Raw genomic sequence first — 16272 nt, 5'->3', positions numbered from 1 at the left:
TCTTTGCTCAGGGACCCTCTCCTGCCTGTGGAAAAGAATATGCAAAATGGTCACCTTTTTGACATTTGCCCATTATTGACTATAGGCATATCAAGTTCAACAATCTATTTGTAAGTAGATTTTCCAGGCATATACTCTAGCAATGCACCATAGATATGGAAGAAATTGCCATCATCACCTCAAGAAATATCTCAGCCCTCCTCCCTAAACATTTAACCAGATCTCAATGAGCTGTGTCCGCTAATTGAAAATTGCAAGCTGTTGACAATCAGAGCTGCTTGAGATTCTTCAGTATCTCACTGTGAGCAAACACAAGTGGCAGCACCTTCACAATAGGAAGCAAATCAGGAAATTTCCATAATAGCCTCATTATCAGCTAAGAGATAAGGAGGTCACACAGTAGTTAAAGGTAAATATGTGCAGAGTTATCTTCAATGGCAATGGGGGAATGTCAACTGGCTGAATGATATCTTAACATCTCAGAGGCAGTCAGAGTACCCATATGCCAAGAAATCTCCCTTAAGCAAAGGTTGCTACCTAATTGTAATGTACTGGCAAGTTATATCTTTACTAAAATCAGGCCATGTAATATTTCCTGCTGGACCATACATGTTTTATTACTGTCTTACCACTCAGTTGAACAGTAATCAGTACATGGTCACTTTTTTATGATAGTGATGGAAATATGGCAAATGGAAAAGATCATTATTATTATTATTATTATTTATTATTATAACTCCATTTATTCTATGGTGCGCTACATAAAGATTCATTATTTAATAATAATATTAGAAAGAAATAAATATTTCAAAGGAATTGTTACATTGTGCCCAATTTGAAGATGACAGATTGGAAGCTAATTGCCATATGAGTAAAGTTTTTGCAAATTATGTAAATACAATGTCAAATTATTTGAGAATTAATTTGCAGTTCTATAAGTCATTAGTACTAGCTACATAAAAAAAAATATTTTTGAAAGTGGCAATAATTGATTTTGTCTGACACCCTAGACCACCATTACAATCCCATCTCTAGTCCCTTTCCAGTAATAATGTTAGGGAAACAACTTTCAAAATGCAGCCACGTAGGCAATCAATGGTTCACGCCATGTACAGCCACACACAGCAAGAGCGACTTTTGCTACAGAAACTTCTTGGCAGGTATTTTCTCTGCAGAGTCAAAAGCAGGAGAAATGTAGTGTTAACTAGTGGCCATTTAGATAAATAAGCATCCATGTAATACATGGACAGCCAAAGCCCGTGAAAATGGGAGCTACTCATACAGATTGGCTCTCCGTTATGATTTTTTGGAATATGCTTCTTTATTATTTCTGTGTGACCTAAAGGGGGCATATGGGCATGGAACATCTTCATTAGACAACCCCTTTGACGCAGTATGTAAAACTGATTCTCTGAAATTTTGCCCTTATGTGCACTTAGATGTACAGATTTTGGCCATGCTGGCTGCACCTCTATAAATAAAAGCCTAAGGCTGCCAAGAGAAATATATTTAATTTTCTCCAGGCTTTCAGTGCGGTGGCCACACAGCTTTAGAATTCTGTGAACCTGCACATGGGCGTACCCAGGATCAAAACTAGGGTGGGGGGCAAGCCATGGTCGTGCTTTTTACTCACCTCGCTCTCTGGGTTCCCACAATGATCGCTCCTCATCCCGGCACCGTAGCACCTGGCACAGGACCTTAAACAGCACCAGGCGACGTCACCGGTCACATGGTGCTTCCAGGTCCTAGAGCCCGCACTCGCTGCGGCCCCAGCTCAGGGGGATCAGAAGACACCGGTGGTCACCAGGGGAGCACTGCAAGGTAACTATAAAGCACAGGAAGAATAATAATATTATTTTTTTGCTTATAGGCGGGGGTGAACCTAGCCACACTGCTGCCTGAGGTGAACTTCAAAACGGTACCCCCCCACAAACACATATACATCCCCACATAGGGCTCCCATCTCATACACAGTCCCCCCATACATTACATGAGTGATAACTATTATACATTCTACAATAGGTCATAAATCAGACAGTATAGTCCTCCATACAGTATTCTGGGCACCACATAGTGCTCCATACAGTATAATGAGCTCCATATATTGCTCCATACAGTATTCTGGGCACCACATAGTTCTTCATACAGTATTGTGGGTACAGCATAGTGCTCCATACAGAATAACATGCCCCATATATTGCTCCATAAAGTATATTCAGCCCCATATATTGCTTCACACAGAATTTGGGTACCATATAGTGCTCCATACAATATAATGAGCCCCATATATTACTCCATACAGAATAATGAGCAACATACCTGTATATACATCATCATCAACCCTAGCCCACGGAGCCCATCACCTATATATATATCATCACCAGCCCTAGCCCACTGAACCTAGCACCACCTGTATATATCATCACCAGCCCCAGCCTACTGAGTCCAGCACCACCTGTATATACATCAGCCCAGCCCCAGCCAGCCCCCAGCCCCTGTATATACATCAGCCCAGCCACAGCCAGCCCCCAGCCCCTGTATATACATCAGCCCAGCCAGCTCCCAGCCCCTTTATATACATCAGCCCAGCCTGCCCCAGCCCCTGTATATACATCAGCCCAGCCAGCCCCCAGCCCCTGTATACACATACATCAGCCCAGCCACAGCCAGCCCACAGCACCTGTATATACATCAGCCCAGCCCAGGCCCCAGCTCAGCACCTGTAAGCATTAGAGGACCAGGTGCTGGATGTATTGTAATTTAAATGTGTCTCTTCTGAGAGTGGCTCGAGTCTGGAGTATTGCACTCTCACTCACTCACTCACTCACTCACTCACCCAGACCTAGCGTGACGTCACTGACTGAATAGATTGGAATAACAGCAATTGCCTCAGGAGCGCGCAGGTACTAGGAGCTCCTCCGGATGCCTGACCTGATCCTGATACGTTCAGCGACACGCTGCAGCATGGGGCGGGAGATGGGGAAAGCAGAGCGCTCTCTCTCCACCCACAAAGAACATCCTGATCTTCAATGTTAGGCGTTCTTAACCCCTATGTGCAGGGCACCCGGCCACTGACTCACTGATGCCTGAGCGAGCACGCGCACCTGTAAAGCCCCATGCCCGAAGATTTAAAAGGCCAGTGTCAGGAAAAACAGGTGGCCTCATCATGAAAGCTGCGTGCCCCTGCTTCTAGGGGGGCGCTTCCTCCCCTGCCCCACGGAGGGTACGCCCATGAATCTGCATATTAACCACATATCTGCAACTTAAGAGCAGTTTTTGACATGATTGGTTCCCTTTTGACTTTTTAGGAAGTCACTAGTTTACGAATCTAGTTACACCGAGTGATGAACAATGATGAGGACAGAATAATGGCTAAGGCTGGCCATACATACTGGATGGCTGCCTTCAGCCGACTCTCCCGTACACAGGAGCGCCTGCTTGGCCGAGCGCTCCTTTGTTCTCTATGACTATGCCACCAACTAATACTTTAGCCTGCTGGAGAACAATGTAAATGGCAATTTGAAATCAGATATGTCCAATTGACATTTCTTCCGACTATCAGTTGGCTGGCGCCACCATACACATTAGATCATTGGCTGAGCCTGTCAAAATCAGAGTGTTCAGTCAACATTAGTCTAAGGGTACCGTCACACAGTACCATTTTAATCGCTACGACGGCACGATCCGTGACGTCGCAGCGATCGTATGATTATCGCTCCAGCGTCGTAGACTGCGGTCACACGTTGCAATCACGGCGCTGGAGCGATGCCGAAGTCCCCGGTAACCAGGGTAAACATCGGGTAACTAAGCGCAGGGCCGCGCTTAGTAACCCGATGTTTACCCTGGTTACCAGCGTAAATGTAAAAAAAACAAACAGTACATACTTACATTCCGGTGTCTGTCCCCGGCGTTCTGCTTCTCTCCACTGTGTAAGCACAGCGGCCGGAAAGCAGAGCGGTGACGTCAGACGTCACCGCTGTGCTCGCTTTCTGGCTGGCCGGCGCTCACACTGCAGAGAAGCTGAGACGCCGGAGGACAGACAGCGGAATGTAAGTATGTACTGTTTGTTTTTTTTACGTTTACGCTGGTAACCACGGTAAACATCGGGTTACTAAGCGCGGCCCTGCGCTTAGTTACCCGATGTTTACCCTGGTTACAAGCGAACGCATCGCTGGATCGCTGTCACACACAACGATCCAGCGATGACAGCGGGTGATCAAGCGACGAAAGAAAGTTCCATACGATCTGCTACGACGTACGATTCTCAGCAGGATCCCTGATCGCTGCTGCGTGTCAGACACTGCGATATCGTAACGATATCGCTAGAACGTCATGAATCGTACCGTCGTAGCGATCAAAATGGTACTGTGTGACGGTACCCTAAGGTGTATGGGTGCCTTTAAATGATTATTCTGTCCCCCTAGAGCATCATGTAATTGGCAGCACACCTTCTGGTAACATTGCACAATGTGCTACCAATAATAATATGTTTTTTGCTGGCCTAAACAATTTAATACAATAAATCTGGCACTTTTACTGGTTTGTCAGAGTAGTGCTTGTTTAGATGGGTGTATAATCTTAAACAAGGTTTCCTTTTAGTGCTTCTTTGTGGATTGTTTGCTCATCTAAAGGAACTATTAGTGTCTCTATATAGAGATTCCTTCACTAAAGAAGACCATTTTAAGAGACTGCTGTTTCCTTAAGAGTCTTTAATTACAGTAATTGGTGGGCACAGATGCACCCACCACGGGAACCCCATTATAGATCTAAAATTGGGTTAAAAGAAAAAAAGGGTTTGGTACCCAGTTGAAAAAAGAATGCTTTCAGTGGCAAAAACAAGATAGCCTTGTAGTTATGATATTTTTTAATGGCTACAAATGATGCTACAAAAGCAAACTTTTGAGACTTCTTATATCCCTCTTCCTTAGGCAAAGTATGAGAGCAATCTTAGATCTAAAATTGAATAATCCATATGTTAATGAGTGATTTTATCTGGCACAAAAGGTGTGGTTACAGAATTTAAATTATTCCACCATAAATAGATAAGTTGACCAATTCTGTTTCTGCTGAACATTATCACCGATGACTGGGCCCTTGCATTCACTAATACAGCTATTTGATACAAATATGAACCAGAATAAATTAATAAAACAGAACTAAACTGTTTATGAAAAAATGTAAAAAATGTATGTTAAGTATATTTCAGAAGTCTTCGGACACACTGCCACCAGTAATTTATTCACAATCTACCTTTTCAGCTTTCGTTTAGGCCTCATCATCCTTTTTTCCCTTATCTAGAACAGCTGACCTCAAGAGAGGAGTAAAAGGTTATAGGGTCAAAGTTTTTTCCTCCTTGGGTCTTGCTGCTCGCTGAGAGAAGGGTGGCTGGAAAATAGATGTTTTAAAAGTGAGGTTGAGGGTCACTGTTTAATTCGGTTACAGAACAGCTGGTTTGAGTTTTTCTTCAACTCCAACCTCCCTCCCCCTATCTTAAAATCTACTGAAAAAAGCAAAATATTCGGAAGGCGTTGGTAATACAAAATATCTGCTTGTAAAATCTTTGAAGCAATATTTAAATTTTGTATTTTATGTTCACATTTTGATTCAATATTTGTAGACATTTCATGCTACTTTTGGGAAACACTTGAGTCTGAACTCACTGTTTCTGTAAAGAAGTCAAACCCTATGTTATAAAGTGATAGTTATTGTACACAGAAGGCAAACTAAATGCAAGCTAAATATCTATTCTGTATTAATGGATACGAGAACAAAAGTGTAGTAAGAATGAGCTTAGTGTTGTTGATGTCATGGTTGAAAGAAATCTGACAATTGTAGGTGGCTCTTTGTTTTGACTTCAGTGTTATTAATATTAGTGAATGGGATTTCTATGTACCTAAACATGAATAAAGTCTCCAGGAAAAAAATATTATAATTTCTTACAACATTACATACATAAAATAGAGAATATCCCCTAGAAAATAATAAAGTCATCCATCTCTGCTGGTGTTGGTTCAAGCTTTCATATGCTACCATACAATGTAACCCAATATAAATGGTCAGCTATATTACGCACTTCCAATAGTATAATATCCTATATAAAAGTGAAGCAATAAATGCATAGAGGAATAAATAATAAAAATGTACTTTATTAACCAGACAATATGCACAATAAAAATACACTAAAAACAAGGAGCTGGCTGAAGTGACTGGAGACTGTGGGGGTCTGTCCAGATGAAAGCCCCCCCGAGGATGCAGTCCGGGGTGAGACGCTCCTGTCCACATTAGGCCGAGATTTCTCTGAATGCACGTTTCTCCACGTATTTCACCTTCAACTTTATCTTGAATTTTGCACACTCCTTTGGTTCAATGAGGTTTCTCTTCTGGAAACTCTTAAACCTGTCTTTGGTAACGCTCCCCTCCAGCTTCAGTCTCCTCAGGGAATCGGTCAGCTCTTCGCTCAGCAGGACATCTATGTCTGGTTCCTGATACTTCAGACGGCCGAGCCTCTTGGGCTGTAAGGCTTTGGCTTTCTGCTTCTCCCCACACAGCTTCTTGCGATTCACCAGTTCCTCTTCTCTGGACTTCAGAGACGTCTGGATGGATTTCAGCTGGAACAAACTCTGCCGCCAAAGATGCTCGGCTTTCTCGGGATCTTGTATGGCTTTCAGGATTGTGGTTTCATTTTCCTCTGATGTAGGGATGTTGCCTTCTGCTCCTCGAGTTCCCCTTCATCCCCTGTAGGATTGTTGTCTTCAGACTCCTCCACTAGCCCCTCACACAGCTCCCGTAACTGGATTTCCTGGGTGGGAGCTTTATCCTGGGTGGGAAATTTCAGCTTCCTCGACAGCTTTCTTGCCTTCTTCAGCTTCTTCACTTCGACCTCGTGAGCCTTCAGCATCAGATCCTTGTGCGATTCGTAGGTCGGGTTATAGGAGGCCCCGGCAGCAGCAATTTCAATGCCTGGAAGCTCAGACGGCTTTTTGTTCAGTCTGTCCGGACACTTCACATGACTATTATTGGTCTGTTCCAAATACCAGGGGTCTTTACCTTGAGATGCAGAATTCAAGGAATTCCTCTCTCCCCACAGGTCATAGAAGCCTCTGCCTGGGTTATTGTTGGCCTCGTCCACGTGTTCTGGGCTAGGTCTGTCCAGTTGGGCCAGGAGAAGTCTGTCCGTATGCGGCAGAATGCCCTTCTTCTCTAGCGTCCCCTCACACTCCCGTTTCCTTTTCAGCTTCCGTCCATTGGGCACCTGGTGAGATAAAATGTCTTTAGGTGAAGGTACTTTGGATTCTGGTTGTAGATTGAGGTCAATCCTTAAAGGTTTGGTGCGTCTCTTCAGCCTTTCGGGATCAGTTCTAGGGCCTCTCTTCTTTTTGCCGTTGTCCACAAAGAACAGATTTTTGTTGGCCTTTCCGATAGCAAACCCCTGACCGTCCTCTCCTGCAGCCGCACGTCATCCAAGAATTCCTCCACGTTGCGGACATCGCTGTGCTTCTTCCAGTTCTTCTTCTTGTTCCTGTTCACATTCTTCCTCTTCGGTCCGTCCTTCTTCTCCCCGCTCTTGGAAAAAGGAGTGAACCCCCAAAAATCTGAGTACTGCCCCATGCCGCTATCTTGCCTTGTGGCTTCCGCCATCTTGGAATTAAAAGACTAAACATTAGTCTTGGAATTAAAAGACTAAAAACAAGAAGTGTCAAGAGTACACACAGCACCAGGGTACCGGTATTATAACCACACAAATGATGGTATATAAAAACAGATAAATCAGACAACCAGCAATAAATAGCAAGCACTCACAGATAAAGTGATATGTGCATAGGAGGGTCAGGATCACATATATATGCAATGCTTAGTCATATTGGGAGAGTTCCCAGAATGTAGCAAAGTGTAATATCACTGCAACAAACACAAAGTCCATATTAAATTCACCCTGTCATGATATCTGTAAGAAAAGCATGTAGAGGTCACTAGGAGTATCAGGACACAAAATAGATTAATAAGTATTATCTGATTCTGGGAGGTGAAAGACCCCAACGAGTGTTTCTCCCCCGAAGAAACGGATGCAAAATGCGCAAAGGGGTCTGTCACCTCCCAGCATCAGGTAATGCTTATAGGTCTGTTTTGAGTCCTGCTACTCCTAGGGACCTCTATATGTATTTCTTACAGATATTATGACAAGGTGAATTTACTATGGACTCTGTGGTTGCAGTGATATTGCCCTTTGCTACATTCTGGGAACTCTCCCAATATGACTAAGCATTGAATATATACATTTTTACCTTTGTGATCACCAATATATGAGAGTTTCCCTGTGATTCTGACCTTCCTATGCACATAGCACTTTATCTGTGAGTGCTTGTTACTTATTTTTTGTTGTCTGATTTATCTATTATTACATACCATCATTTGTGTGGTTACTTTACCGGTACCCTGGTGCTGTGTGTAGTGTTGAGCATTCCGATATCGCAAGTATCGGGTATCGTCCGATATTTGCTGTATCGGAATTCCGATACCGAGATCCGATACTTTTGTGGTATCGGGAATCGGAATCGGAAGTTCCCAGTGTATGGTTCCCAGGGTCTGAAGGAGAGGAAACTCTCCTTCAGGCCCTGGGATCCATATCCATGTAAAAAATAAAGAATTAAAATAAAAAATAGGGATATACTCACCCTCGGACGCGCCCTGGTAGTAACCGGCAGCCTTCTTTGCTTAAAATGAGCGCGTTCAGCACCTTCCACGATGTCACGGCTTCTGATTGGTCGCGTGCCGCCCATGTGACCGCCACGCGACCAATCACAAGCCGCGACGTCATCCCTCAGGTCCTAAATTCCCTTCTAGGAATTTAGGACCTGAGGGATGACGTCACGGCTTCTGATTGGTAGCGTGGCGGTCACATGAGCGGCACGCGACCAATCAGAAGCCGTGACGTCATGGAAGGTACTGAACGCGCTCATTTTAAGCAAAGAAGGCTGCCGGTTCACAGCGGTAAGGTCCAGGCTGCGTCGGAGAGGTGAGTATATCAATATTTTTTATTTTAATTCTTTATTTTACACATTAATATGGATCACAGAGTTTTTAGTTTTAGTGTATTTTTATTGTGTGTATTTTCTGGTAAATAAAATGCATTTATTATTCTTCGTACCTCTACCCATTTGTTACTTCCCTTTTATATAGGATAATATGCTACCATACAATGGCAGGATAGCCAAAAACTTTTTTCCATTTCTTCCTGTACCTAGTAAAAGAGAAGAGCGGCTTAAATATTAACATTACCCTTCTACTAGAGAGTGAACATCATCATAATGTTTGATGATCTTGAGCAGGTTCATAAGGAACATAAAAAAAGAGTCTAATCCAACCTTGGCTTTTGAAAATTAAGAATAAATGAAAAAAAATAAATAAAGTATTTCAAGGCTGGATTTAGTGGAACAGATTGGTAGCTATTTTTTTCAATTTTTATATAAAACTACATCAATTGTCTAATGTGTTCTTTTTTAAAAAAAAAATAAATATATCTCTTAAAATGATGTTTTGGGACATACATGACCATTAAGGGCACTTTTAAACTTCCAAATCAGAGATAAAGTACTTGAATTCCCTCAGATAACCATATTGTTTATTATAATGTAAGTTTAGTTCCATAAAACTGGGTTTTGGGAACTTGCTGTAAAGTAATGTGTAAATAAAAATTTCTGGAAATAATTTACTTACAGAGTACCTATCTCCTGTCTGTGGCTGCCCATGTTATTTTTGAAAACAATGGTCAGCTATAGACAGATGATTTTACTAAATATGACTTATCAACAAAAATGTTCTAATTCCAGGCTAAGTGACCTGAGTTTGTAGCAAAAGTCATGTCTGTGGAATCCCGACTTGAAGAGTGAGATACCAAAAGTTCATGGTTCCGCTCACAGTGAAATTTAGTAGCTAGGTGCCTCGGTGCATCATTTAATGAGCAGTTATTGTACAGTTAGATCCTGGAGCGTAACTATGGAAGGTGCAGAGGTTGCAACCACATTCGGGCTCTGAAACCTAAGGGGCACAAAAGGTCGCTGTGTCCAATATTAAAAGGCCATTACTATTAATGTTCTGTGATATTTGGAAACCCTGTTGAGGATTTACATTGGGGTCCATGAGGACAGTTATATCATGTGTCGTGTCCCTGCCTTTGATTCAGGCTCGCAAGCCAAGCCCGCATCTCCATTAGCTGATGATGGCTGACAGTTTCAGGTGGACTGGAGCTTCACCTGAGGCTGTTAACCTGTTAAGTGCTGCTGTCAAATTTCTGATATTGGCATTTTACATGCGCCGTCAGGGGTGCTTATCATTCCATACCCCCATCGGTTTGCCCATGACATGTCTGTGAGGGGACTAACAAGTACAGCAAAAATTTAGAAAAAAGTTTCTAAAAATATGAAAAAAGATGCAAAAGTTCAAATCACACTCCATTTGCTGCATAGAAAATGAAACAATTAAAAAAAAAAACATCTGTTGAGGGACTTCTTATCCTTGCTCCTTCTATTCTTCTGACCATGATGTCCTTCTCTAGTGATTGTTCTTTTTGTATGATGTGTCCAAAGTAAGCAAGTCATAGCTTGGTGCTCATTAGCTGGTTTGTTACATATTTTAATAAGAGAAAAGTATTCTACAAGCATGATAACTGATATTAAACTCCGATCAATGTGAGATTTTTGTTCTCTAAGCCATTGTGATATTTGAGAATTGAGTGTGTCATTTGCGATTGTTGGCTCTCTCGGTATGCCTGGATGCTAAGCATTCCTTGGTTTCCTGTATGTGGAATGTCAGCATAAGGTTTTATTGTCAGTCATTCCACAATAGCATTGGATCGCAAAACCCCAAATTCACGTTCAGCGTGCACTGTAAGGAGCTGTGTAATAGAAGTATTTGGCTGAGGACTTGTAAACACCTTAATGATCGCGCCTATGAGCTTTTATTCAATCATGTGAACCTTAGTACAAATTAATGAGAATTTCTTCCAGTAAATTGCTCTAATTATAATTCACGTACTTTCTATTTTAAAAAGGTTAGTAACAAGGCTCCTTTGTGTAGGCAGCACAAGTAGCAAATACCTTTAAACCTAAAAAAAAAAAAAGTATGTCTGATCTGCTCCTTTCGAATTTCATATTTTCAGAATCTGAACACTCTTATTTTTTTTTTCTTTTTAACCAAGGCAAAATAAATAAAACTCACAAGTCTCAAATAAATGGAAAACTAGTAACAGATTTTTTGGTGTACACTGTTCAGAAACATTGGCCCCAGGCTGTGTTAGTGTGTGGCTCAACAGCAATCAGAGGTCATAATTTCATTGGCGGTTTCCATCGGGTTTAATTTTTGTAGCATGTTACATTACTGAAAATGTCTGGTTTCAGTTAAGCTAAGTACTGGCTGTGTCAGCTTTAAACAGTACGATATTTAAAGTACCTTAAAAAGTAAGGAGACCGTTATGAAGTGCATATACTAATTGTTCTTAGCAGCTTAGTAAATATTGAGAATGAGTTGGAGGTCAGTAAAAAGTAATGACAGCTAACGTTTTGGAAGGCACTTAAAGCATAAAGTGGATATTTTACAAGACCACCACCTACTGCTTTAAAAGACATGCAATAACATTTCAGGATGAAGTTATTAATTGTCTACTTATTTGTTTTAAGTGGCAGACACAATAAATATTCAATATATCTGTCTTTCTGCAGGAATGTGACCAAGTTCATATAGATGATGTATCATCAGATGACAATGGACAAGATCTAAGGTGCGTTTAAATTTTTGGAATAAATTGAGGTCCCACTATGATCATTATCAGAAAATCTAACTAGTGATTACAATGTCTTAAAATAGTTTGTGTTGTGTATTCAGATCCCCCCTTTAGTAGACATTAAAGTTAGTGGGGGTGTTGTCCATAGCGTCAGATGCTAAGGGTTCATTTTTCTAATGAAATTATACAAAGTACGGATTGGGTTAACAATTTCTCATGAGGCCTAATTTATGAAGATTGGCTAAAGTCACTGCTATATTCTCCTAGATGAAAGATACATAGTAACAAATACTGTAGTCAATGACTGACCAATGTCTGCATATTCTATTGTTTGACCCCTGACCAACGTGGTCTTTTTCAGTTTTTGCATTTTTGCATTTTTTTCCACCCCTTATTCCCAGAGCCATAACTTTTTTCGTCTTCTGTCCACAGAAATTTTTGAGATCTTAATTTTTACAGAACAAGTTGTACTTTTTAATGACTCCATTCATTTTAACACATAATGTACTGAAAAACGGGAAAAAATTCCAAGTGATGTGAAATTGTGAAAAAAAAATCAGTTCTGACATTGCTTTTGAGAATTGTTTACACGGCATATATTTTGTGATGAAAATGACCCTGCAATAAGATTCTGCTCATCAGTACGGTTATGGCGATTTCAAGCATGTCAAGTTTTTTTTATTATTTTGGTGCTGAAATTTTTTTATATTTTTGGGGTTGTGTGGTCATTTTCAGAGACTCATTACCTTTCCGTTTTTCGGTCGATGGAGCTGTGATGACTTATTTTTTGCATGGTGTTGGAACGTATTTATTGATACCATCTTTGGCTAGATATGACATTTTGATAGCTTCTTAGAGCATTTTTTATAGTATTGCAGCAACAAAAAAGCAACATTCTTTTGGTGTTCTTGAATTTTTTTCTGTTTATGGTTGGGTTAATTATGCTTATATTTTTTGTTAACCTTTTCTGGATGCAGTGATACCACATATGTGTTTTTTTAATTTTATTGTCTTTATTTTTAATGGTGGAAAAGGTAGATGATTTCAACTTTTTTTTCATTTTTTTTATTTATTTTCTTATTTTTTAAAACTTTTTTTTAACTTTTCATTGCTCTTGTTAGTCCCTTTGGGGGACTTGAACCTCTGGCCCTCTGATCTCTTGCGCTAAATACAGCAACGCTTTAGTATTGCTGTATGTTTTAAAAAACAGTCTGGCCACAGACTGGGTTTCAAGCTCCTTAAAGACAAGCACGGAGGTCTTCACCAGACCATCTGCTTCCATAGTAATGCATCAGCGACAGGTGATCACTTCACAGGAACGCCGATGATCGCATTAAATGACTTGCCCCCCAGCCGGCATGTTGTGTATGCCGATGCCAGTTTGACAGCAGCATTTAACATGTTAACAATCCCAGGCGGTGCCTCATACCACCCACAATGGTAAGAGGCAGGTCCTGACTGTAGCACACAGCCATTACCTGCCGGTTACATACATTTGAAATCGACTCGCGCAATGCATATACGGCGGATGTCGGTAAGGGGTTAATATGCTGTACATACATATTATTTCAAGCCATGTCTCTTATCTGACAATTAACATTGTATGGTGAAAATGATCTCATATACTATTTACCACATAGTGGTTGATAGTAAATGTTTCAGAAAGCTTTGCCTAAATCAGTAGTAAAAACCAAAAGTAAAAATATAATATATCTTATCCGTGAAATCTGCTTCTTTATCCACTTATTCTCTATCTCTCTGAATTCTGAAGTCATCATTCACTCTGAAAAAACAGCTAAAATTCATGTTGGTTAAGCAAACAGCTACAACTAGATATTACAGCCTATGGAAAGGAAAGCAGGGGAGGATAAATAAGGAGCATAGTGAGAAGACAGTCAGAGAGAATTTTGCTGCAGTTAGTGAGTGATTTAGCTTATCCCAGAGCAGGATTCACATCCACACAGCACAGTACAACTGTATGATATGCTTTATATTGCTTCTACTAATTCAGGACGTGTCTTAAACAGAGAAAGAAGAGCAAGAATCTCTTTGCTACTGCGTACGTTGTATGGAAGACAATATAGCTTTTAATCTCCACCCAATAGTCTGTAGAGAACTGAAAAAGAGAGAGAAAGACTGTAGAGGGGAAAACTATAGGATACAAGTTATATAAAGGCTAGAAACAATGTTATTCCTCATGTACATCTAAGACAACTTATTCTGAAAATGTACCTAAGATTACAGGTTTGCTTTAATCTAATATCCATGATATTAGGATATCTGACTGGCTAATATTGGCACCCCCACATCTTAGTGGGTACTCTAATTTTTGCTCAATTAAAATTTTCACGAGAGTCAGTCTTAATTGATAGTGATAGTTGTCTGTTTAATTTGCCAATGGCATCATGTCACCAGATAGTCTTATAGAAGTTAAGATTTTGTTTCCACATAACCAATTTGGGTAAGACATTATTGATAAAGGAACCCTACTGCTACTGGCATCTTAAAACTGGCGTGAGCTTCCAAACAAAAATGTTATTCCAGTCAAGGATTGAAGTAACATTACTACTAGTGATGAGCGAATATACTCGTTACTCGAGATTTCCCGAGTACGCTCGCGTGTCCTCCGAGTATTTGTAAGTGCTCTGAGATTTAGTTTTCATCTCCGCAGCTGAATGATTTACAGCTACTAGCCAGCATAAGTACATGTGGGGGTTGCCTGGTTGCTAGGGAACCCCACATGTACTTATGCTGGCTAACAGATGTAAATCATTCAGCTGCTGCAAGGAAAACTAAATCTCCGAGCATTTACAAATACTCGGAGGACGAGCATGCTCGGGAAATCTCGAGTAATGAGTAAATTCGCTCATCACTAATTACTACCATAAGTTATGTCAAATTGTTGATGAATTTTTCAGGTGGGCTTTACCATTCCTCGTTTCCCAAGAGTTGCACCCACTTAGGCAACAAAACTAGACTAAAAACGACAAAAAGCAACATTTTTGCCCAATTTTTGTGTTGTGTAAACTTTTTGTGATATATTAGTATCCAAAATACTGTGTAAATATTTCCTATCTCATCTTTAACAAGTTAATCTTTCCACTAATATAGCACATATAACTTCGGGACAGATGGCTTTCCAGCAGCGGCAACTAGTGCAAACCTTTGCCTTGCAACTGGGGTCCGCGGTGGTGTAGACTGGATGAGAAAATTAGCTTTTCGTTATAGAAGAGTAAAAGAAATCTACAACACCTATAAAAATAATGTTGGAGGTAAGTTCATAGATTGTCAACATCTGAAAGAGTTAACTTTTTTCATGATAAGAACATTCTCAAAAATATAATTTATCCTTTACACCATACCACAATCTTGGTGCTTTTTGCTTTTTTTGGGACAGCTTCCCATCGACTTTATTTGTCACTTGTTTTGGCTTGAAAAAGGCCTTTTATCAGCTGAAATGTTGATTCATTATGCCCTCTGGACAATATAGAAAAGTAACAACTACTTTGGTGTCTTGGAAATATTGTAATTTATCTCTCGAGTTTTCACCAGATGATTATTTGTTTAGAGCTGAACCATGAATCCATTTGTATTTAAAGGGAACATCTACAGGCAGCATGTTTCAGACACAGTCTGCTCGATTTCAAATGCTGCAACATTTCAGAGAAAAGAATAGTTTAATCATTGCCAGAGACCGAGCTGCACACGAGACTAGATGGACTGGTCCCTGGCAGCTTCTCCTGGAGGAGTGATAGGTCTCTCCCTGAATGTCTGTATATGGAGAGACCTATCACTCAAGAGCAGTAGGCGGAGAGAAGCCAGCAGGGACCTGCATGTTCGACTAGTCTCCCATGTTTTTCTGCCCCTGGTGGTTATTAATGTATGTTTTTTTCTGATATCCTGTTGCGTTTGAGAGTTAAACATATAGTATATGGCTGAAATCATGCAGCTAGTGTCTGACACATGCTGCCTGATCCACAGGCAGCAAGTATCAGCTGTTAAGTTCCCCTTTAATGTGCATGGCCACCCTTAGACTTGCGTATTCATGTCTGAATTAGAAGATACCTTCATTCCACAACACTATGGCTACTGTCCAATTTTTTTCTCAAAATGATATAATATATACAACTTTTCAGTGAATTGAAGTGAAATAAATGGGTTGTCTAATAACAGACACTCGCTTTAATCCGATAGTTACTCAATAGTCCAGATAATCGCTTTGGGTATGATTCCTAAGATTTCTTGCATTAAGCAAATTTTGGGGGCCCTTATAGTATAACATTGATAGCCATTTGGTTGAATAGCTATCCATGCGATACATGGACAGCAGAAATCAGCAAAGCAGTGTCCATATGCCATAATATTACAAACAAACACAGGGCTTTTTTCTCTGATGGGACAACCTCTCCCTTTAAATAAAAGCTAAGCATTTTTTTCTTACAGATTTTTCCTACAGTCCTTTTCATTGTATGTTAATTTTAAATGAATAGGAAAAA

General features: G+C 40.5%; 1 protein-coding gene and 1 pseudogene across 2 annotated transcripts in view; one reads left to right on the top strand and one right to left on the bottom strand.

The window, feature by feature from the left end:
- EYA1 (EYA transcriptional coactivator and phosphatase 1) overlaps window positions 1-16272 on the top strand; it is a 171796-nt gene that overhangs the window by 149966 nt on the left and 5558 nt on the right. For both annotated transcript variants that reach the window (XM_077270648.1, XM_077270646.1), the window contains exons 13-14: window positions 11715-11773; window positions 14888-15048. In XM_077270648.1, coding sequence (XP_077126763.1) covers window positions 11715-11773; window positions 14888-15048 — 220 coding nt within the window. The remainder of the gene's footprint in view (window positions 1-11714; window positions 11774-14887; window positions 15049-16272) is intronic.
- On the bottom strand, window positions 6252-7638 carry LOC143781309 (ribosome biogenesis protein NOP53 pseudogene; annotated as a pseudogene).

The sequence above is a fragment of the Ranitomeya variabilis genome, chromosome 6 (assembly GCF_051348905.1).
Source record: "Ranitomeya variabilis isolate aRanVar5 chromosome 6, aRanVar5.hap1, whole genome shotgun sequence".
Taxonomy (NCBI): Eukaryota; Metazoa; Chordata; class Amphibia; order Anura; family Dendrobatidae; genus Ranitomeya; species Ranitomeya variabilis.
Note: the sequence above shows the minus strand (reverse complement) of the source record. Positions and strands in the feature narration are given on the sequence as shown.